The following is a 23,424-nucleotide window of genomic DNA, read 5'->3' as shown; positions in this document are numbered from 1 at the left end:
GTTGAACTGGTTCAATGATCAGTGGGTCAAATGTTAAATATTGGCCGTCCTACCTCTGATGGTACTCCAGGACCCAAGCTCTTCAGACCTGCCAATGTTGGAGGACATTGGAAGTACTCCTTGTGCTGCCTAACCATAGAACCGGATTCTGGTCCCGAGTCGGCAGCACCTCCTGAAGACTGCCACTCCCGGAGCCACGCTCAAAGGTTGCTGCACTGCCTTAAGTGCTGCTTTGTCGATCTGACCTTAAGCCAAGGGTCCCGTAAGCCATCCGGGGGGTGGGTGGGGGAACATTGAGTTAACTTGAGTGTCACATCCGATGTTTCTCTTCAGCCCCTTTGCACCACCGGGAAAGGTAACATCACCCGGTTGTTTTCACCTTGCTGTTTGTGGGATCTTGCTGTGCGCAAATTTGGCTGCCTGTTTTCCGACAGTTGCAACAGTGATTCCACTCCAAGGAACAGCAGATGGGCTCGATAGGGATGTCCTGAGGCTGTCGAGATGTAAGATTACGTTCCTACATATGTTGAAACATTGGTGTGAATCTGATGCCAACGCTATAGTTAAGACATGCTCACTAATGCCTCCACTTTCTCAGAAGAGTAAGGAAATTTGGCATGTCAGCTACGACTCTCACCAACTTCTACAGATGCGCCATTAGAAAGCATTCTTTCTCCTTGTATCACAGCTTGGTTTGGGCTCCTGCTCTGCCCAAGACCGCAAGAAACTGCAAAAGGTCGTGAATGTAGCCCAATCCATCACGCAAACCAGCCTCCCATCCGTTGACTCTGTCTACACTTCCTGCTGCCTCGGGAAAAGCAGCCAGCATAATTAAGGACCCCATGCGTTCTCTCTTCCACCTTCTTCCGTCAGGGAAAAAGATACAAAAGTCTGAGGTCACGTGCCAAATGACTCAAGAACAGCTTCTTCCCTGCTGCCATCAGACTTTTGAATGGACCTACCTTGCATTAAGTTGATCTTTCTTGACACCCTAGCTGTGACTGTAACACTACATTCTGCACTCTCTCCTTTCCTTCCCTAGGAACAGTATGCTTTGTCTGTATAGAAACAATACTTTTCACTGTATCCCAATACATGTGACAATAATAAATCAAATCCTTTTCCCCTATGTACTCTATGAATGGTATGCTTTGTCTGTATAGCGCACAAGAAACAATACTTTTCACTGTATCTCAATACATGTGACAATAATAAATCAAATCCTTCTCCCCTATGTACTCTATGAATGATATGCTTTGTCTGTATAGCACGCAAGAAACAATATTTTTAACTGTTTCCCAATACAGGTGACAATAATAAATCAAATCAAGAATTACCCCTCCACCTCTTCTCATTCCTGCCTGAGACACTCAGAATATCTCCTGTAATCCGCTTACAGTCAAACTAGCGGCAGCAGCGGGGATTAAGTAACAGACAGGAGCTGCCTTTCGCCCTTTCTCAACCCACAACCTCTCCTCTTCCGATCTGGTTTTCGCCCCCTGGCTCCTCGCGTCTCTGGCTTCCGCTACTTTCCCCAGATTCCCCCTTCCCCCAAAAAGGGGGGTCCTGGGGAGGCTGAGGAAATCGGACATCCTGCCCCCCAATCTCCCCTGGGGTACAAGCCTTCCCTACCCTGAGCTGCTGCCAGTGTCACCACTGACTGTTCCATCTTTTACGGGCTAAATTTAATTGTGAGGGAGATCTGTTTTGCCCACTGGTTTGAGCAGGTGAGTCCCTTTCTCATTTATTTTCTTATTAAACGTGAAACCATTTTGGCGGCGGAGGTTGCTGGAAAATACAAGAAAAGAAATCTCAATAATCACCAAAAAATACAGGGAAATCCCAACTTGGCCCGTTGCGTTGTATCGCAAAACATTGAAGTTCATTTGAACATCATTGTGGATTTTCTTTTACATTTATAACTAACTATTGACTTGTATTATTTGGAATGTGTATAACCAACCTCTGTTTATTTATTCATGGGCACCATAGTGGCACTGTGGTTAGCACTGCTGCCTCAGAGCGCCAGGGACCTGGGTTTGATTCCGGCTTGAGTCACTGTCTGTGTGGAGTTTGCATGTTCTCCATGTATTTGCGTGGGTTTCCGCTGGGTGCTCCGGTTAACTCCCACAGTTGAAAGGCGTGCTGGTTAGGTGGATTGGCCATACTAAATTGACCCTTAGTGTCCAAAGATGTGTGGGTTAGGTTGATTGGCCATGCTAAGTTGTCCCTTAGTGTCCAAAGATGTGTGGGTTAGGTGGATTGGCCATGTTAAATTTCCCCTTAGTGTCAGGGGACTAGCTAGGGTAAATGCATGGAGTTATGGGGAAAGAACTTAAGTGGGATTGTGGGTGATGCAGACGCGATGGGCCAAATGGGCTCCTTCTGCACTGTAGGGATTCTGTGTGTCACAAGTAGGCTCACGTTAACACTGCGATGAAGTTGCTGTGAAAATCCTCAAGTCGCCACACTCCGGCACCTCCAGTACACTGAGGGAGAATTTGGCGTAGCTAATGCACATAACCAGCACAACTTTGGGAGGAAACCGGAGCACCCGAAGGAAACCCATGCAGACAAGGGGAGAACGTGCAGACTCCGCACAGTGGGAATCGAACCTGGGCCCCTGGCGCTGTGAGGCAGCAGTGCTAGCCACTGTGCTGGTGTGCCAACCATCTATCGCAAGTCTCGGGTATAAGGGGTTAGTGGAATTGCTGCCAGTGATACAGTTAGTTTCCCAACCCTCCCAGACCCGTGGTCAGCCCTCATGAACAGATCTAGAATGATCAAAGTAACAAATTAAACCTGTAGCAATCTTGATTTCTGTGTGTGGTGAAATGGATCTAGTGACACACTAAGTCTGAGGTCACATACCAGCTCACTCAAGAACAGCTCCTTCCCTGCTGCCATCAGACTTTTAAATTAGCCTACCTTGCATTAAGTTGACCTTTCTCTACACCCTAGCTGTGACTGTAACACTACATTCTGCACTCTCTCATTTCCTTTTCTATGAACGGTATGCTTTGTATAGCGCGCAAGAAACAATACTTTTCACGGTATCCCAATGCAGGTGACAATAATAAATCAAATCAAATTAAAAAGAGAGAGGGTTTGAGTAGGATGCCTTGTTGGTGAGTTGGTGCAGACTGGATGGGCTGAGTGGTCTCTCCTGCACTGTCGGGATTCTATGATCCTATTACCTTGCCCCGATTCCCTCACGAAAAGGTCTCTCCTCAGCCCAGTCCTAAGAGGACGCCTCTTAATGTTAAACATGTGGAGGTTGTGAAATGTACCACATCAATGCAATGCTGATGTATTTATTCATGTTCTGAACAGAATCCGTCATTCTTTAATGTGTCCTCATTCCAATTTGGGAACATTCGCACTCAGAGTGATCTTTAGGATTCTTCTCAAGAGCCCCTCTACCTCCCTTTGTCCACACTTAGATAAGTGTTTTTCCGTCTCTCTCTCTCTCTCTGCTTTGGATGTTTGAGTCATCTTCTATCTCGCTCTCTCTTCAGAAAGAGCTGGTCTGCTAATCTATTAATCTTGTTAGTCTGCAGTTGGACTAATCAAGTCAAAGAGCATGTAGCAACTTAAAGTGTGGATTTAGTGTGAGAATTTCATATCAGATTAACTGTAAGGTTACTTCAGTAGTGAGGAGGGGAAGACCTTGTAAGATGTACTCCACAGATGATTATGATCCTCTGTGTTGTACACGGATGGCACAGTAGCACAATGGTTAGCGCTGCTGCCTCACAGTGCCAGGGACCTGGGTTTGATTCCTGGCTTGGGTCACTGTTTGTGTGAAGTTTGGACATTCTCCCCATGTCTGCATGGGTTTCCTTCAGGTGCTCCGGTTTCCTCCCACAATCTGAAAGACGTGCTGGTTAAGGTGCAATGAACCAAACAGGTGCCAGAGTGTGGCGACTGAGGGAATTTCACAGTAACTTCATTGCAGTATTAATGTAAGCCTTACTTAGAGTCATAGAGGTTTACAGCATGGAAACAGGCCCTTGGGCCCAACTTGTCCATGCTGCCCTTTTATTTAAAACCCCTAAACTAATCCCAATTGCTCATATTTGGCCCATATCCCTCTACACCCATCGTACCCATGTAACTATTTAAATGCTTTTTAAAAGATAAAATTGTACCCACCTCTACTACTACCTCTGGCAGCTCGTTCCAGACATTCACCACCCTCTGTGAAAAAATTGCCCCTCTGAGCACTTTTGCATCTCTCCTCTCTCACCTTAAACCTATACCCTCTAGTTTTAGAGTGCCCTACCTTTGGGAAAAGATATTGACTATTTACCTTGTCTCTGTTCCTAATTATTTTATAAACCTCTATAACGTCACCCCTCAGCCTCCTACACTCCAGAGAAAAAAGTCCCAGTCTATCCAGCCTCTCCTTATAACTCAATCCATCAAGTCCCGGTAGCATTCTAGTAAATCTTTTCTGCACCCTTTCTAGTTTAATAATATCCTTTCTATAATAGGGTGACCAGAACTGTGCACAGTATTCCAAGTGCAGCAGTACCGATGTCTTCTACAACTTCGACAAGACGTCCCAACTCCTGTTCTGACCAATGAAACCAAGCATGCCGAATGCCTTCTTTACCACTCTGTCCACCTGTGACTCCACTTTCAAGGAGCTATGAACATGTACCCCGAGATCTCTTTGTTCTGTAACTCTCCCCAATGCCATACCATTAACTGAGTAAGTCCTGCCCTGGCTCAATCTACCAAAATGCATTACCTTGCATTTGTCTAAATTAAATTCCATCTGCCATTTGTCAGCCCACTGGCCCAATTGATCAAGATCCCATTGCAATTTAGCATGGCCAGTCCACCTAACCTGCACATCTTTGGACACTGAGGGGCAATTTAGCATGGCCAATCTACCTAAACTATGCATTTTGGGACACTAAGGGGCAATTTAGCATGACCAATCCATCTAATCTGCACATCTTTGGACACTAAGAGGCAATTTAGCATGGCCAATCCACCTTTGGACTCAATTTTGAGCTCAGTCCTTTGGGCTGGTGATTGAACTCACGGCCTTTTGGCTCAGGTGGGTGTCAGCGACCCAGCAAGATCCTCACAGCATGTATGTGGTTGGAGGAGAGATGGAGGGAGTCAAGTCCCACAGTGGGAGTCTTGGGCAGTGGGCGGGGGTCAGGGGGTGGGGTATTTGTGATTAAGTTAACCCTTCTTGATCTTATCTTCCCTCTGCAAGATTCCTGGATCTTTTATGAACGTCCCACCCCTTCTTCAGAGGAGGTCGCCTTGCGCTGGATGGAAGGGCTTTGAAAGAGGTCGGCAGTGCGCAGACCATGAGATTTTCCTTCCGGAATTTTCCTCCCAGCTTGTCCGACCACCCTGGATTGTTTGGTGGAAGAGTCCGTACTGCAGGCGGCCAGTGGGATTGTACAGGGCTGCAGCTGGCTCTTCTGATTGGCCTCTGCCTGCCCCTCTGTCCCCAGTCGGCCATTTTCAAGATCGGCCTGGTGGGCCCGTGGGAGTGTGACCCGTTCTTCGCCAAAGCCCTGCCGGACGTCGCTGCAAAGTTGGCCATCGACCGGATCAACAAGGACCCGTTGCTGAGGCGGGGGCATTGGTACGATTACGTCTTGCTGGGTGAGGCCTGCCAGACAGCCCGAGGCCTAGCCGGATTCGCCGGGCTGGAGAACAAAGCCTCGGCCTTGGTCGGCCCCCTCAACCCCGGCTACTGCGCGGCTGCCGGCCTTTTCGGGAAGGAGTGGAAGAAGCTGATCGTCTCCTGGGCCTGCCTAGTGCCGGAGCTGGACCGGGGTGGCGGTGGCTTCCCCGCCTTGGCCAGACCGATCCCCTCGGCTGCCGGGGTCCTGTTCCATGTCCTCAAGCACTTCCGGTGGGCCAGCGTCGCCGTGGTGACCTCGGAACAGGAGCTGTGGGCGGAAACGGGGCAGGAGTTGGCCAAGCGCCTCCGGCACTACAGCCTTCCCGTCGCCCTGGTGGTCACCATGGAAACAGAGGCCGAGGGAGCTGCTGAGGTCCTAAGGCGCATTAAGGAGGTGGACAACCTGAGAGGTAGGAATTGCCAGGCAGGGTCAAACAGCAGCGGAGTTTCCCTCTGATTACTCAACAATAATAATTTACATATACATCAGGGAACCATAGAATCCCCACAGAGCAGAAAGAGGCCATTTGGCCCATCGGGTCAGCACTGGCTACAATCCCACCCAGCCCCTATCCTCATAACCCCACATATTTAAAATATCCCAATCCAAATAACCTACAGATTCTGGGATATTAAGGGGCAATTTAGCATGGCCAATCCTCCTAACCTATAAAATCTTTGAACACAAAGGGGCAATTTAGCATAGCCAATCCATCTAACCAGCACATCTTTGGACATTAAGGGGCAATTTAGCATTTCCAATCCACCTAACCTGCGCATCTTTGGACGCTAAGGGGCAATTTAGCATGGCCAATCCACCTAACCCGCACATCTTTGAACACGAAGGGCCAATTTAGCATGGACAGCCCATCCAAACTGCACATCTTTGGACACTAAGGGACAATTTAGCATGGCCAATCCACCTAACCTACACATTTTGGGACATTAAGGAGCAAATTAGCGTGGCCAATCTATCTAACCTGCACGTCATTGGACACTAAGGGCCAATTTAGCATGGCCAATCCATCTAAACTGCACATCTTTGGACAATAATGGGCAGTTTAGCATGGGTGTGTGGCATGGCGGCACGTTGGTTAGCACTGCTGCCTCACAGGGACCTGGATTCATTTTCGGCCTGTGGTCACTGTCTGTGTGGTGTCTGCGTGCGTTTTGTCCAGGTAGTCTGGTTTCCTCCCATTGTCCAAAGATGGGCAGGTTAGGAGGATTGGCCATGCTGAATTGCCCCTTAGTGTCCAAAGATGTGCTGGTTAGGTGGATTGGCCATGATAAATTGCCCCTTAGTGTCCAAAGATGTGCAGGTTAGGAGGATTGGCCATGCTGAATTGCTCCTTGGTGTCAGGGGGATCAGCAGGTTAGATATGTGGTGTTACAGGAATAGAGCCTGGGTGGGACTGTGCTCAGCGCAGACTTGATGGGCCAAATGGCCTCTTTCTGCACTGTAGGAATTCTATTCTGTGAAAAGCTCGGTTAAAGAATTACGCTTTGAGGAGCGTCTTAAGTGAGGTGGGAGCGAGAGATGGGAAGGGGCTTAGGGAGGGAATTCCAGAGCTCAGGGCCGCCAGACAGCTGAAGGCACGGCCGCCATTGGCGGAATGATGGGAATGAGATAGGGAGGATGCACATGAGGCTAGAATTGGGGGAATGTGTAGATTTGTTGGCGGATCACGGGGCTTGGGGAAGGTTCTGGAATTCAGGGGAGTGGGCCTTTGGAGGGATTTGGTAGCCAGGGCGATGGCTTTATAATTGAGGGTGTTTCCGGACAGTGGGGCGTTCCAGGAGCGAGCACCAGGTTACGGTGGGAAAAGCCTCCATCGCTGTTTGTTGTCCATTTCCAGTGGTGATCATGTGTATGCACTCGGTCCTCATTGGCGGGGAGGATCAGTTGCGGCTCCTGCAGCAGGCGGACAAGATGAAGATGGCAGACGGGAGTTACGTATTCATCCCCTACGACACCATCCTTTACAGCCTTCCATACAGGAATGCCACCTACCCAGTGCTGGCCTCGAACCCCAGGCTGCAGCGCTCCTACGATGCTGTACTCACCATCACCATGGACTCCGGGGAGAAGGACTTCCACCAGGTCCTTGGGGAAACCCTCGAGGCCAATGAGATCCATACGCCTCTGCAGCCAACACAGGTTGGTCATTTTGAGAAAATCCTTTGCTACAATTTTTTACAACGTTGTAACAATGCCTACTAATCAGAGTAGGCCTCACTCTAGGGGGAGAGGTGGCACAGTCTAGGGGGAGCTGGCCCAGCCTAGGGAGAGGTAGCCTAGTGCAGGGAGAGATGGCCCAGTCTAGGGGGAGATGGCCCAGTCTAGGGGGAGATGGCCCAGTCTAGGAGATGTGGCCCAGTCTAGGGGGAGCTGGCCCAGTCTGGGAGATGTGGCCCAGTCTAGGGGGAGCTGGCCCAGTCTGGGAGATGTGGCCCAGTCTAGGGGGAGCTGGCCCAGTCTGGGAGATGTGGCCCAGTCTAGGGGGAGCTGGCCCAGTCTGGGAGATGTGGCCCAGTCTTGGGGGGGAGCTGGCCCAGTCTCGGAGGAGTTGGTCCAAACTCGGGAGAGGTGGCCCAGTCTAGGGGAAGGTGGCCCAGTCTTGCGGGGAGGTGGCCCAGTCTCGGGGGGAGGTGGCCCAGTCTCGCGGGGAGGGTGGCCCAGTCTCAGGGGGAAGGTGGCCCAGTCTCGCAGGCAGGCGGCCCAGTCTTGGGGGCAGGTGGCCCAGTCTCGCAGGGAAGGTGGCCCAGTCTCAGGGGGAAGGTGGCCCAGTCTCGTGGGCAGGCGGCCCAGTCTCGGGGGCAGGTGACCCAGTCTCGGGGGGAAGGTGGCCCAGTCTCGGGGGGAAGGTGGCCCAGTCTCGCAGGGAAGGTGGCCCAGTCTCGCAGGGAATGTGGCCAGTCTCGGGGGGAAGGTGGCCCAGTCTCGGGAGAGGTGGCCCAGTCTCGGTGGGAGGGAGCTGGCCCAGTCTCGGGGGGAAGGTGGCCCAGTCTCGGGAGAGGTGGCCCAGTCTCGGAGGAGTTGGTCCAATCTCGGGAGAGGTGGCCCAGTCTCGCGAGGAAGGTGGCCCAGTCTCACGGGGAAGGTGGCCCAGTCTCGGGGGCAGCTGGCCCAGTCTTGGAGGAGTTGGTCCAGTCTCGCGGGGCAGGTGGCCCAGTCTCGCGGGGAAGGTGGCCCAGTCTCGTGGGGAAGGTGGCCCAGTCTCGCGGGGAAGGTGGCCCAGCCTCGGGAGCGCTGGCCCAGTCTCGGAGGAGTTGGTCCAATCTCGGGAGAGGTGGCCCAGTCTCGCAGGGGAGGTGGTCCAATCTCGGGAGAGATGGCCCAGTCTCGCAGGGGAGGTGGCCCAGTCTTGCGGGGGAGCTGGCCCAGTCTCGGGCGAGGTCTTGTAGAGCAACCCGATTTGTTGAAAAGTCAGCAGGTTTGGAAATGTTAACGATGGCTTTGTCTCTCTCTCTCCCTCTGGCTGCCCGTCAGCACTGCCCTGAGCTGCGCGACTGTTTCCAGCATTTTCCATTGTTGCCATGGCTTCCTGTGACCGCAGAACTTCATTTATTGAGGAATATTGCTAGCTTGCATTGATATAGCGCCTTTCATGATCACCCTATGTCTCGAAGTGCTTTACGACCAAATTTAGGAAAGTGGTCTCTGTTGAAATATGGGAAAAACAGCCAATTTGTGCACAGTAAGATCCCAATAACAGCGCTGTGATAATGGCTGGCTTGTCTGTTCTTGTGATTTTGATTGAGGAGAATTCCTCTGCCCTCCTTGTCTAAAGCGATTGGATCTTTAAATCCAGTCAGACACGTTGTTGGCTCAACAATTAAGTTTTTAAAGATTTATTTATTGTCACAAGTAGGCTTACATTAACACTGTAATGAAGTTACTGTGAAAATCCCCCAGTCGCCACACTTCGATGGCTGTTCGGGTAACGCTAAGGGAGAATTTAGCACGGCCAATGTACCCTAACCGGCACATCTTTTGGACTGTGGGTGGGAACTGGAGGAAACCCATGCAGACACAGGGAGAATGTGCAGACTCCACACAGACAGTGACCCCCCGGCAAGCTGGGAATCAAACCCAGGTCCCTGGTGCTGCGAGGCAGCAGTGCTAACCACTGTGCTGCCCCACGTATGAGGCAGCATTTGACAGTGAGGCAGTCCCTCAGTACTGCACCCGGAGTGCTGGCCTTGGTCTCCCGGAGGCTTGGCACACTGGGGAGACCATGCAGACGCTACAACAACAGATGAATGAACATCGCTCGACAATCACCAGGCAAGACTGTTCCCTTCCTTTTGGGGAACACTTCAGCAGTCACGGGCATTCGGCCTCTGATCTGCGGGTAAACGTTCTTCAAGGCGGCCTTCACGACAGCACAGAGTCGCTGAGCAGAGACTGATAGCCAAGTTCCACACACATGAGGACAGCCTCAACCAGGATGTTGGGTTCATGCCACACTATCTGTAACCCCCGTGACTTGCCTGAACTTGCAACATCTCACTTACTGTCCTGTCTGGAGACAATACACATCTCTCTAACCTATGCTCAATGCTATTTCCACTCACATTGTCTGTACCTTTAAGACTTGATTAGCTGTAAAGACTCGCATTCTAATCTGTATTCTGTAAACTGAGTGTGTGCCTTTATATGCCCTGTTTGTGATCAGAACTCCCCACTCACCTGACGAAGGGGCAGTGCTCCAAAAGCTAGTGGCTTTTGCTACCAAATAAACCTGTTGGATTTTAACTGGGTGTTTTGAGACTTTCTTACTGTGTGTTTACTCCAGTCCAACGCCGGCATCTCCACATCTTGGTTTCAGTGCACAGTTATGTAAAAATGACTCTGTTGCCAGGGCTTTCACCTGGCCAGTCTCGGCTTAAAGATTTCTGGTCAGTGCTCGCTCTCAGTGAAGTTAAGTCAAAAAGTCCTTCGACTCGGAATTAAGCCGAGGTATTTAAGTGGAATAATTGGATTAATTGGAAGTTAGTCACTTCTCAATCTCCTTCAGTGAGGGTGGCTGTTCTCACTGGGACTGAGAGGCGAATGACCTGTCTGTGTTCAGACAACCCACATTCAATCTTATTTTCACAACAGTTCTGCGATCTGGAATCGGGTTCAATAGGAACCTTCAGGCAGGGGAGTTGGAGAAATGCTTGGAGGGGGACAGTTTTGCCATGTTGTGGGGGGCGGGGAGGGAAGGAATAAAGGGCGGACAGGACTAATTGGAAAACTCTTTCAAAGGGCTAGCTCGGACACACTGGGCCGAATGGTGTGACTCTGCAGTGAGGTTCGATGTTTTAACAAGTTTGTTGCACACGCTCTGGTTTGTTTATAATAAAGTAACGCCATCACAGTTTCCAAAGAATCATAGAATCCCTACAGTGCAAAAGGAGGCCATTCAGCCCATCAAGGCTGCATCGATCACAATCCCACCCAGGCCCTATCCCCGTTATCCTGCTAATCCCCCTGACTCAGAGAAAATTTAGCATGGCTAATCCACCTAACCTGCACATCTTTGGACTGTGGGAGGAAGCAGGAGCACCTGGAGGAAACCCACACAGAAACGGGGAGAACGTGCATACTCCATGTGGACTGTGACCCAAGGCTGAGAATCAAACCCGGGTACCTGGCACTGTGTGACAGCAGAGCTAACCGCTGTGCTACCCCAAAATACTGAGGAAATGTGCATTTCTGTAGCGAACCTTACAGGCAATGAGATAGTTTTTGAAATGCAGCAGGATGATGGGCTGAATGGCCTGTGTTGGTGCCCTGATCTTTCTGTGACAGCACTCAGGAAATTTGGCATGTCTGCTGCGATTCTCACCAACTTTTACAGACGCACCATAGAAAGCATTCTTTCTGGTTGTATCACAGCTTGGTATGGGCTCCTGCTCTGACCAAGACCGCAAGAAAAGTCTAAAGTAATTAGTCACAAGTAAGGCTTACATTAACACTGAAATAAAGTTACTGTGAAAATCCCCAAGTCACCACATTCCAGCACTAGTTTGGGTCAATGCAACCTAACCAGCACGTCTTTCAGAATGTTGGGGAAAACCACAGCACCTGGAGGAAACCCATGCAGACACGGGGAGAACGTGCAGACTCTGCACAGACAGTGACCCAAGCCGGGAATCGAACCCAGGTCCCTGGCATTGTGAAGCAGCAGTGCTAACCACTGTGCCAGCCTCTTACAATCAACAAAGGGTTGTGAACGAAGCCCAGCCCCTCACACAAACCAGCCTCCCATCCATTGACTCTGTCTACACTTCCCGCTGCCTCGGGAAAAGCAGCCAGCATAATCAAGGACCCCATGTACCCCGGATATTCTCTCTTCCACTTTCTACCATCGGGAAAAAGATACAAAAGTCTGAGGTCACGGACCAACTGACTCAAGAACAGCTTCTTCCCTGCTGTTGTCAGACTTTTGAATGGACCTACCTCGCATTAAGTCGATCTTTCTCTATACCCTAGCTATGACTGTAACACTACATTCTCCACTCTATCCTTTCCTTCTCTATGAACAGTATGCTTTGTACAGCATGCAAGAAGCAATACTTTTCACTGTATCCCAATACATGTGGCAATAATAAATCAAATCAAATCCTTCTCCCCTATGTATGAATAATATGCTTTGTCTGTGTAGCGCGCAAGAAACAATACTTTTCACTGTATCCCAATACATGTGACAATAATAAATCAATAAGCTACTGCCTAGGTGAGGGGCTGAATGGCCTCCTCATGCGTGGGGCATCTCTCCGTTCCCAGTAACGCGATATCAATGCCTTCTCTTTCCAAACAGGTCTCCCCATTGTTTGGTACCATTTACAACTCGATTTACTTCCTGGTCAAAGTGCTGGAAAACACCTACAGGGGAAGTAGGTGGGTGAGTGGGGCAAGCATTGCCTGGCACACCAGCGGGATGGAGTTCCAGGGCTTTAACCAGGCCTTGCGGACAGACGAAGACGGAGCAGTCATCGCTGACTACGTGGTCCTGGACACCGACGGAACCGGGAGCCAACTGAAGCCGACTCACTCAGTCAACGTGAAGATGGGCACTCTGAAATACCTGGGCACTGCCATCCACTTCCCCCAGGGCTCAGGCCCTGGCACAGATGCCAACTGCTGGTTTGACTCCGAGGATACGTGCACAGGAGGTAAGACTATCTGGAATATAAAAGTTCTTCCCCTCTGTTGCGAATCCCTCCGTGGCCTCACCCAGCTTCGTAGAATCATAGAATCCCTACAGTGCAGAAGGAGGCTGTTTGGCCCATCGAGTTGGCACCGACCACAATCCCAGACAGGCCCCATTCCCATAATTGCATGCATTTACCCTAGCTAGACCCCCTGTCACTAAGGGACAATTCAGCATGGCCAATCCACCTAACCTGCATATCTTTGGACACTAAGGGACAATTTAACATGGCCAATCCACCTAACCTGCACATCTTTGGACACTAAGGGACAATTTAACATGGCCAATCCACCTAACCTGCACATCTTTGGACTATGGGAGGAAACCGGAGCACCCAGAGGAAACCTATGAAGAGAACTTGCAGACTCCATACAGGCAATGACTGAGGCCGGAATTGAACTGGGGTCCTTGGTGCTGTGAGGCAGCAGTGCTAACCATTGTGCCACCATGCCGCCCGTGTAGAGCTTCCAGCTCTACAACTCCCCGCTATCTCTACCCTGGTTCAATCCCCCGATCCCCATCTCTTCGCCATTGCCTGGGGATAGCTAAGCTCTGGGATTCCGTCTCTAAACCTCTGCCTTCTCCTCTGTAAGAGAGTCCTTAAAATCGACTTCCTTACCAAGCCTTTGGTCACCAGCCCAGGGTAGTGATCTAATGTGGGTCTGTGTGAACCTTTGACTGCTCTGAAGGGATGCTTTGTTACATTCTACTCGCTATATAAATGCCAACTATCGTTGTTACTGATCATCGCCTTCTCTCATATTTATCCTAAACCCGTCCACGATGTCCGGATTGTCTCTCTTGCCTAGGATTGGAGCCTATGTTTGTGTTACTGATGTTCGCCCTCGCCTCCGCTCTAACACTGGCTACTGGAGCTGCAGCCTACTTCCTCAGGTTTGCATTCTTGCCGTTCTATCCCCCTTGCTAGTTTTCCTTCCTTGATCAGGGCAAGCAGAAACTTACAGCACAGGAGGAGGCCACTCAGCCTGCCTTGCCTGTGCTAGCCCTCTGACAGAGCAGCTATGCTTCATGCTGTACCTTTGCTTTCTGTCCATTCCCTGTTATTATTTCATTAAGAACTCATTCCCCTCTCCCCTAAAGATCGATATCAGTGTGGATTCCACAATGTCAGACATGAGGGCATGCATTAGACTGGACCTTTCTCCCCAGCAAGGTTTTCCTGCCTCAGAGTGAAGTCGTGGTGTGAAATATGAGTGAGGGTATTTCTCTCACTCTCTCTCTCTCCTTTCCCTCTCTCCCTTTCTCACACTTTTTCCTTCTTTATTTCTATCTCCCTTTCTCTTTCTCTCTCTTTTTCACTGTCTTCTCTTTTTTTCCTCTCTCTTTATCTTTTTCTCCCTCTCTTTTTCTCTCACTTCCTCATTTTTTATCCCTCATTTTTACTGTCCTCTCTCTCTCCCCTCTCTCTCTCTCTTTCCTCTCTCTCTCTCTCTCCCCCTTGCTCTCTCTCCCTCTCTGTCTCTATCCCTCCCTCCTATTTATCTCCCCTTCTCTCTGTCTCTTCCCCCGCCTTCCTCTCTCTCTCCCTTTCTCTCTCTTTGTCTCTCTCACTTCCCCCTCTCTCTATTCCCCCTCTCTTTATTTCCACTCCTCTCTCTCTATCCCCCCCTCACTCTCTCTCTCTCTCTTTCTTCTTCCCCTCCCCTCTCTCTCTCCCCCCACCCTCTCTCTCTCTCCCCTCTCTCTCTCTCTCTGTCTCTCCCCCCACCAACTCTCTCTCTCTCCCCCAACTCTCTCTCTCTCTCCCCACTCTCTCTCTCTCCTCCCACACTCTCTCTCCCCCCCACTCTCTCTCCCCCCACTATCTCTCTCTCCCCTTCTCTCTCTCTCCCCTTCTCTCTCTCTCCCCCTCCCCTCTCTCTCTCTCTCTCCCCCTCTTTCTCTATCTCCCCTTTCTCCCCCCTCTCTCTCTCCCCCCCCACTCTTTCTCTCTCTCTCTCCTCTCTCTCTCTCTCCCCCCTCTCTCACTCTCCCTCTCACTCTCTCTGTCTATCTCTTCCCCTTATTTCTCAGTAATAAGTAACATGGTCATGTTTAATTTAGATGTCACTGTAACACAGAGACTTACAGCCTCGTGGCTGTTGTCGGCTTCCAGGATTGAACTGGTGCAGAAGTGCACGTTTGCTTGAGTAATTCCTCCACCCTGGTCCCTGCTTGGTTACCCCGGGTCAAATGACCCTCTCGACATATTGCCCCATAAAGTGGGCAAACGCTATACTCCGGCTCTTTCTTCCTCTCCTTTCTCTCACTTTCACTTTCTGTTTTCCTCTTTCTCCCTCTCTGATCCATCAAGACTTGGATTGAAGTCCCATTCCAGAATATTTGGCAGAAAGTCCAGGCCGACACTCCCCGTGCAGCGCTGAGAGAGTGCTGCACTGCTGAAGGTGCCATCTTTCAGATAAGATCCCAAACTAAACTCCCACTTGCCACCAATCGGAGCATGAGGTTTCTCCCTGATATTTTTGCCAATATCTATCCTTTGAATTGTATCAAAAAAAATCAGATAATCCACTCACTGTATCATTACTGTTTGTGGGTTCTTTCTGTACACTAACTGGCTGCTCTGTTGCCTACGTAGCAACAGTGCCAATGGAAACAAAAGAGATTTCTTGGCATTTGATGTCCATGAAATAGTCAAATTGGTTCTTTCAATAGGACGTCTGTAATTTTCTAAGTCAGGAGTTGCGGGTTCTAAACAAAAAGGAAAGATGTGGTTTGCATACGTAGATTCTAACCAACAGATTTATTCTTATACCGAGAACAAACAAACTAAAACAGCAGCCTGTGCAACACCCTAATGATATTGTCATCAAATTGTCAAAATTTCTATTTTCACTCAGAGGGTGGTGGGTGAGTGGAATTGGCTGCTGTCGGTGGTGGTGGAGGCAAATTCGATAGGGTCTTTTAAGAGACTTCTGGATGAGTACATGGGACTTAATAGGATTGAGGGTTATAGGTAAGCCTAGTAGGTAGGATATGATCGGCACAACTTGTGGGCTGAAGGGCCTATTTGTGCTGTAGTTTTTCTATGTTCTATGTCATGCGAGCAGCTCTTAAAGCAATCATACAACCACTTAAATATAAAGTCAATGTCCCACACAGGAAGGAGAGTGTCAGCCCAGGTTTCAGGATGGGCAGGAGACATGCCCAGGTAACGGGGTGTACCGTGCCAGTCAAGGCAAAGGGTTGACCCAGAGAGAGGTATGATGTTTAAACAAAAAAATGTGACAATCGCATGAGATCCACGCAATCTTTCTCTTGACGTTCCACAGGAGTAAGTTCCAAAAACATGAACCATTAACAGGACCGAACAAGATCACCATGACTTTGGACGACCTCGTATTTATCAATGCCGAGCTTAGTCGTAAGGTAGGGTGCTCTGCAGTCTTAGCCTTCAATGTAATCTCACTGAGAAATCTGCCGCCTATTGTCGTAACAAACCCCCTGCCGTCACCACCCCCTGTTCACCCGTCACCCCCCTGTGCCCACCGACGTCCGCTGGCACCAACTCCTGGCGACGAATCGACCTTAGAATTCTTGCCTTCAAATCTGCCCGTAGGTTTAGCACAGCGGCAGAGAGTGAGAAGGGGTTTGGTCAACGGGGTATCTACACCATGAGGGTCCGCGGCAGGTGATTGGTGGCAGGGGAGGGGCGGGCGAATCTGGGAGTTGTTGGACCCAGTGGAACCCCAGGAGGGAGTTGAAATTGCTTTGAGTTGAGGAAGGGCTTGTTGCGACCACAAGAGGGAGACTGGGGTATTGTGTTCAGTCTGATCTACGCATCTAGAACATAGGACAGTACAGCACAGGAACAGGCCCTTTGGTCCACAATATTGTACCGAACATGACGCCAAATTAAACTAATCCCTTCTGCCTGCCCTCGGTCCATATTCCTCTATCCCTTTCACATTCATTTGCCTATCTAAAAGCCCCTTAAATCTTCTATCCAGTCCAACACCAGCATCTCCGCACCATATCTAAGAAAGGATATATTTGCTACAGAGGAAATGCAGCGAAAATTTGCCACACTGATTCCTGGGATGGTAGGATTGTCGTACGAGGAAAGATCGGGCCTGGATTCACCGGAACTTAGAAGAATGAGGGGGAATCTCATTGGAACGGATAAAATTCTGACAGCGCTGAACAGACTGGATGTAGGGATGTTGTTCCCCCTGGATGGAAAGTCTAGAACAAAGGGTCACAGTCACAGGATATAGGGCAGGAGGTGTGGGTTAGGGGGAAATTTGGCCGATTGGATAAGTAATTGGCTGTCTCATAGAAGCCAGAGGGTGGTGGTGGAGGGAAAATTTTCAGACTGGAGGCCAGTTACCAGCGGTGTACCACAGGGGTCAGTGCTGGGTCCTCTGCTATTTGTGATTTTTATCAATGACTTGGAGGAGGGGGCTGAAGGGAGGGTCAGTAAATTTGTTGATGACACCAAAATTGGTGGAGTAATGGGTGAGATGGATGGCTCTTGCAGGCTGTAAAGAGACATTGATATGATGCAGAGCTGGGCCGAAAAGTGGCAGATGGAGTTTAACCTTGATAAGTGCGAGGTGATTCATTTTGGTAGGACAAACTTGAATGCAGATTACAGGGTCAACGGCAGGGTTCTGAGGAACGTGGGGCAACAGAGGGATCTCGGGGTTCATCTCCACAGATCTCTGAAGGTTGCCACTCAAGTGGATAGAGCCATGAAGCAGGCTTATAGCATTTATTAACATTAGAGTTTAAGAGTCGTGGGGTTATGCTGCAACTATACAGGACCTTGGTGAGACCACATTTGGAATATTGTGTGCAGTTCTGGTCACCTCACTATAAGAAGGATGTGGAAGCATTGGAGAGAGTGCAGAGGAGATTTACCAGGATGCTGCCTGGTTTGGAGGGTAGGTCTTATGAGGAAAGGTTGAGGGAGCTGGGGCTTTTCTCTTTGGAGCGGAGGAGGATGAGAGGCGACTTAATAGAAGTTTATAAGATAGTGAAGGGGAATAAATAGAGTGGACATTCAGAGACTATTTCCTTGGGTGGATGTAGCTGTTACTAGGGGGCATAACATAAGAACATAAGAAATAGGAGCAGGAGTAGGCCATCTAGCCCTTCGAGCCTGCCCCGCCATTCAACAAGATCATGGCTGATCTGTTGTGGCTCAGTTCCACATTCCCGCCCTCTCCCCATAACCCTTAATCCCCTCTCTTATCAAAAACCCATCAACCCGCGTCTTAAAAATATTTAGCGAGGCAGCCTCCACCACTTCAACGGGCAGAGAATTCCAGAGATTCACCACCCTTTGAGTGAAGAAGTTCCTCCTCAACTCCGTTCTAAACCGCCCCCCCTTTATCTTGAGGCTGTGCCCCCTAGTCCTACTATCCTTTCTGAGCGGGAAGAGTCTCTCCACCTCTATCCTATCCATCCCATTCATCATCTTACACGTCTCAATGAGATCTCCCCTCATTCTTCTAAACTCTAACGAATACAAGCCTAGTTTATTCAGCCTCTCCTCATAGCTCAACCCCCTCAACTCCGGCATCAGCCTAGTAAACCTCCTCTGCACTCCCTCCAAGGTCAAAATATCCTTGCGTAAGTATGGTGCCCAAAACTGCACACAGTACTCCAGCTGCGGCCTCACCAATACCCTATACAGCCGCAGCAAGACCTCCCTACTTTTATATTCAATCCCCCTCGCTATGAAGGCCAGCATCCCATTTGCCTTCCTGACCACCTGCTGCACCTGCAAGCTGGGTTTTTGCGACTCATGCACAAGGACCCCAAGGTCCCTCTGCACCGTCGCCTGCTGCAGTTTTTCTCCATGTAAGTAATAATCCTTCCTACCATTATTCCTACCAAAGTGGACCACCTCGCACTTGCCAACATTAAATTCCATTTGCCATTTCCTGGCCCATTCGCCCAGCCTATCTAGATCCTTCTGTAGACTCTCCACACCCTCCGCGCAATTTGCCATTCCACCAATCTTGGTGTCATCAGCAAATTTCGACACCCTACACTTGGTTCCCTCCCCCAGATCATCTATATAAATGGTAAATAGCTGAGGCCCCAGCACCGACCCCTGGGGCACTCCACTAGTCACCATCCGCCAATCCGAATAGCACCCATTGACCCCCACTCTCTGTCTCCTATTTGACAACCAATCCTCTATCCACGCTAACACCCTACCCCCAACTCCATGTCCCCTGACCTTCTGCAATAACCTCTTGTGAGGTACCTTGTCAAACGCCTTCTGAAAATCAAGAAAGACCACATCCACTGGCTCTCCTCTATCCACCGCCCTAGACACAACCTCATAGAACTCCAGTAAATTTGTCAGACACGACTTCCCTTTAACGAAACAGTGCTGCGTCTGCTCTATCAAGCAACTCCTCTCAAGATGCCTCGCTATTTCCTCCTTGATGACGGATTCTAACATTTTACCTACAATAGACGTTAAATTAACCAGCCTATAATTCCCTGCCTTTTGCCTGGCACCCTTCTTAAACAACGGCGTAACATTAGCTGCTTTCCAATCTTCCGGCACTTCCCCGGAATCCAGCGACGTCTGGAAAATAACCACCAAGGCATCCACTATCACCTCCGCCATTTCTTTCAGAACCCTCGGATGCGTTCCATCCGGTCCTGGCGACTTGTCCACAATCAGCCCCTCCAGTCTGTCGAGCACCTCCTCTCTAGTAACAGTAATGTCATTAAGACCCTCCAGTCCTACCACCTTTCCATCTCTAACACCCGGCAAATTATTCACGTCCTCCTCCGTGAAGCAAAAAAGTTATTCAGGACCTCAGCCATATCCCCATCCCCAGCACTAAGTCCCCCTTCTCATCCTCTAAGGGACCAACGTTCACCCTAGCCAGCCTCTTCCTTTTTATATATTTATAAAAACTCTTGCTATCCTTTTTTATATTAAGTGCTAGCCCAGCTTCATAGTTTCATATAAGGTTCATAACTATAAGGTTCATGGTGGGAGATATAGGAGGGATACCCGAGATAAATTCTTTACTCAGAAAGTGGTTGGGGTGTGGAATGCACTGCCTGCTGTGATAATGGAGTAGGACACTTTAGGAATTTTCAAGCGGTTATTGGATAGGCACATGGAGCGGACCAGAATGATAGGGAGTGGGATAGCTTGATCTTGGGTTCAGACATAGCTCGGCACAACATCGAGGGCCAAAGGGCCTGTACTGTGCTGTAATGTTCTATATTCTATTTAGGACTGAGTTGAAGAGAGATTTCTTCACTCAGAGGGTGGTGAATCCGTGGAATTCTCCACCACACAAAACTGTGCAGACCAAGTCACGGAATATATTTAACAAGGAAATAGATTTTCTAGACTTTTAACGGTGTCAAAGGGGTATGGGGAGAGAGTGGGGAGTTTGGCGATGAGACAGACGTTCAGCCATGATCAGTTTGAACGGCAGAGCAGACTCGAAGGGCCGAATGGTCCACTGCTACTCCTGTTTTCTAAACTCTGTGGGGTTTAGTGAAACCAGAGGTGATTTCAGTAAAACACGAGGATATCCTCATCTGACGAAGGATGTCCTTGCTATAGAGGGAGTGCAGCGAAGGTTTACCAGGCTGATTCCTGGGATGGCAGGTCTGTCATATGAGGAGAGACTAAGTCGGTTAGGATTATATTCTCTGGAGTTTGGAAGAGTGAGAGGGGAATCTGATAGAAACTTATAAAATTCTAACAGGGTTAGGTTCAGAAAGAATGTTCCCGATGGTGGGGGGAGTCCAGAACTAGGGGGTCAGAGTTTGAGGATAAGGGATAAACCTTTTAGGACTGAGGTGAGGAGAAATTTCTTCACCCAGAGGGTGGTGAATGTGTGGAATTCACCCCCACAGAAAGTAGTTGAGGCCAAAACATTGTGTAATTTCAAGAGGGAATTTGATACAGCTCTTGGGGCTAAAGGGATTGAGGGATATGGAGGGGATGGGGGGGGTGGTGAGGATATGTATTAAACTGCATCTGCCACTTGCCCGCCCATTCCACTGGCCTGTCTGCAATCTCTTGACCTCTATCACTGTCCTGCTCATAGTTCAGCGCAGCCCCCATACTCGGGAGAAACATAGGATGGAGCGGCGCATCAGTCAAAAGGCAGAGTGGTGGGGTCAGGGCTCAGTAAGGAGTCAAGGGTCAGGGGTCAGTACAGAGTACGGTGTGGTCAGGGCTCAGTACAGAGTCAAGGGTCAGGGCTCAGTACAGAGTCAAGGGTCAGAGCTCAGCACAGAGTCAAGGGTCAGGGCTCAGTACAGAGACAAGGGTCAGGGCTCAGTACAGAGTCAGGGGTCAGGGATCAGTACAGAATCAAGGGTCAGGGCTCAGTAAGGAGTCAAGGGTCAGGGCTCAGTACAGAGTCAAGGGTCAGGGCTCAGTACAGAGTCAAGGGTCAGGGCTCAGTAAGGAGTCAAGGGTCAGGGCTCAGTACAGAGTCAAGGGTCAGGGCTCAGTAAGGAGTCAAGGGTCAGGGCTCAGTACAGAGTCAAGGGTCAGGGCTCAGTACAGAGTCAAGGGTCAGGGCTCAGTAAGGAGTCAAGGGTCAGGGCTCAGTACAGAGTCAAGGGTCAGGGCTCAGTAAGGAGTCAAGGGTCAGGGCTCAGTACAGAGTCAAGGGTCAGGGCTCAGTAAGGAGTCAAGGGTCAGGGCTCAGTACAGAGTCAAGGGTCAGGGCTCAGTTCAGAGTCAAGGGTCAGAGCTCAGCACAGAGTCAAGGGTCAGGGCTCAGTACAGAGTCAAGGGTCAGGGCTCAGTACAGAGTCAGGGGTCAGGGCTCAGTACAGAGACAAGGGTCAGGGCTCAGTACAGGGTCAGGGCTCAGTACAGAGACAAGGGTCAGGGCTCAGTACAGAGACAAGGGTCAGGGCTCAGTACAGAGACAAGGGTCAGGGCTCAGTAAGGAGTCAAGGGTCAGGGCTCAGTACAGAGTCAAGGGTCAGGGCTCAGTAAGGAGTCAAGGGTCAGGGCTCAGTACAGAGTCAAGGGTCAGGGCTCAGTAAGGAGTCAAGGGTCAGGGCTCAGTACAGAGTCAAGGGTCAGGGCTCAGTTCAGAGTCAAGGGTCAGGGCTCAGTAAGGAGTCAAGGGTCAGGGCTCAGTACAGAGTCAAGGGTCAGGGCTCAGTTCAGAGTCAAGGGTCAGAGCTCAGCACAGAGTCAAGGGTCAGGGCTCAGTACAGAGTCAAGGGTCAGGGCTCAGTACAGAGTCAGGGGTCAGGGCTCAGTACAGAGACAAGGGTCAGGGCTCAGTACAGGGTCAGGGCTCAGTACAGAGACAAGGGTCAGGGCTCAGTACAGAGACAAGGGTCAGGGCTCAGTACAGAGACAAGGGTCAGGGCTCAGCACAGAGTCAGGGGTCAGGCTCAGTACAGAGTACGGTGTGGTCAGGGCTCAGTACAGAGTCATGGGTCAGGGGTCGTACAGAGTCAAGGGTCAGGGCTCACTACAGACTCAAGAGTCAGGGGTCAGTACAGAATACAGTATGGTCAGGGCTCAGTACAGAGTCAAGGGTCAGGACTCAGTACAGAGCAAAGGGTCAGAGAGCCAGTACATTGTAAAAGGTCAAAGTAAAGGGTCAGTGGGTCAGCGCAGTGTAAAGGGTCAGGGGTCAGTGCAGAGTAAAGTGTCAGGGGGTCAGTGCAGAGTAAACGGTCAGTGCAGTGTAAAGGGGTCAGGGGTCAGTGCAGAGTAAGGGTCAGGGCTCAGTGCAGAGTAAAGGGTCAGGGGTCAGTGCAGAGTAAAGGTCAGGAGTCAGTAAATAGTAAAGGTCAGGAGTTAGCGTCTAGTGAAGGTCAGGAGTCAGCACATAATAAAGGATCACAGGTCAGTGCAGAGTAAAGGGTCAGGGCTCAGTGCAGAGTAAAGGGTCAGGGCTCAGTGCAGAGTAAAAGGGTCAGGGCTCAGTGCAGAGTAAAGGGTCAGGGCTCAGTGCAGAGTAATGGGTCAGGGCTCAGTGCAGAGTAAAGGGTCAGGGCTCAGTGCAGAGTAAAGGGTCAGGGCTCAATGCAGAGTAAAGGGTCAGGGCTCAGTGCAGAGTAAAGGTCAGGAGTCAGTGCATCGTAAAGGTCAGGAGTTAGCGCATAGTAAAGGTCAGGAGTCAGTGCATCGTAAAGGTCAGGAGTTAACGCATAGTAAAGGTCAGGAGTCAGTGCATTGTAAAGGTCAGGAGTCAGTGCATCGTAAAGGTCAGGAGTTAGCGCATAGTAAAGGTCAGGAGTCAGCGCATCGTAAAGGTCAGGAGTTAGCGCATCGTAAAGGATCACGAGTCAGTGCAGAGTAAAGGTCAGGAGTCAGTGCATCGTAAAGGATCACGGGTCAGTGCAGAGTGAAGGGTCAGGGCTCAGTGCAGAGTAAAGGGTCAGGGCTCAGTGCAGGGTAAAGGTCAGGAGTCAGTGCATAGTAAAGGATCAGAGGTCAGTGTAGAGTAAAGGGTCATGGCTCAGTGCAGAGTAAAGGGTCAGGTGTCAGTGCAGAGTAAAGGGTCAGGTGTCAGTGCAGAGTAAAGGGTCAGGTGTCAGTGCAGAGTAAAGGGTCAGGTG

The 23,424-nt window shown here is 50.1% G+C and overlaps 2 protein-coding genes across 2 annotated transcripts in view; both read left to right on the top strand.

Annotated features, from left to right (window-relative positions):
- The window catches only part of cntrob (centrobin, centrosomal BRCA2 interacting protein), a 39,977-nt gene extending 34,686 nt beyond the window's left edge, over positions 1-5,291 (top strand). Inside the window, exon 21 of the mRNA XM_080181878.1 lies at positions 5,237-5,291. The gene's annotated coding sequence lies outside the window, so the exon portion shown is untranslated. The remainder of the gene's footprint in view (positions 1-5,236) is intronic.
- A 644-nt stretch (positions 5,292-5,935) lies between these two features.
- Positions 5,936-23,424, top strand: part of LOC145337132 (retinal guanylyl cyclase 2-like) — a 46,633-nt gene continuing 29,144 nt past the window's right edge. The window contains exons 1-5 of the mRNA XM_080181911.1: positions 5,936-6,069; positions 7,516-7,817; positions 12,472-12,826; positions 13,674-13,758; positions 16,158-16,254. Of these exons, the coding sequence (XP_080038037.1) occupies positions 6,003-6,069; positions 7,516-7,817; positions 12,472-12,826; positions 13,674-13,758; positions 16,158-16,254 (906 nt within the window). The 5' untranslated portion in view covers positions 5,936-6,002. The remainder of the gene's footprint in view (positions 6,070-7,515; positions 7,818-12,471; positions 12,827-13,673; positions 13,759-16,157; positions 16,255-23,424) is intronic.

This window comes from Carcharhinus amblyrhynchos, unplaced genomic scaffold (genome assembly GCF_965287045.1).
Source record: "Carcharhinus amblyrhynchos unplaced genomic scaffold, sCarAmb.v2.hapA scaffold_43, whole genome shotgun sequence".
Taxonomy (NCBI): domain Eukaryota; kingdom Metazoa; phylum Chordata; class Chondrichthyes; order Carcharhiniformes; family Carcharhinidae; genus Carcharhinus; species Carcharhinus amblyrhynchos.
Note: the sequence above shows the minus strand (reverse complement) of the source record. Positions and strands in the feature narration are given on the sequence as shown.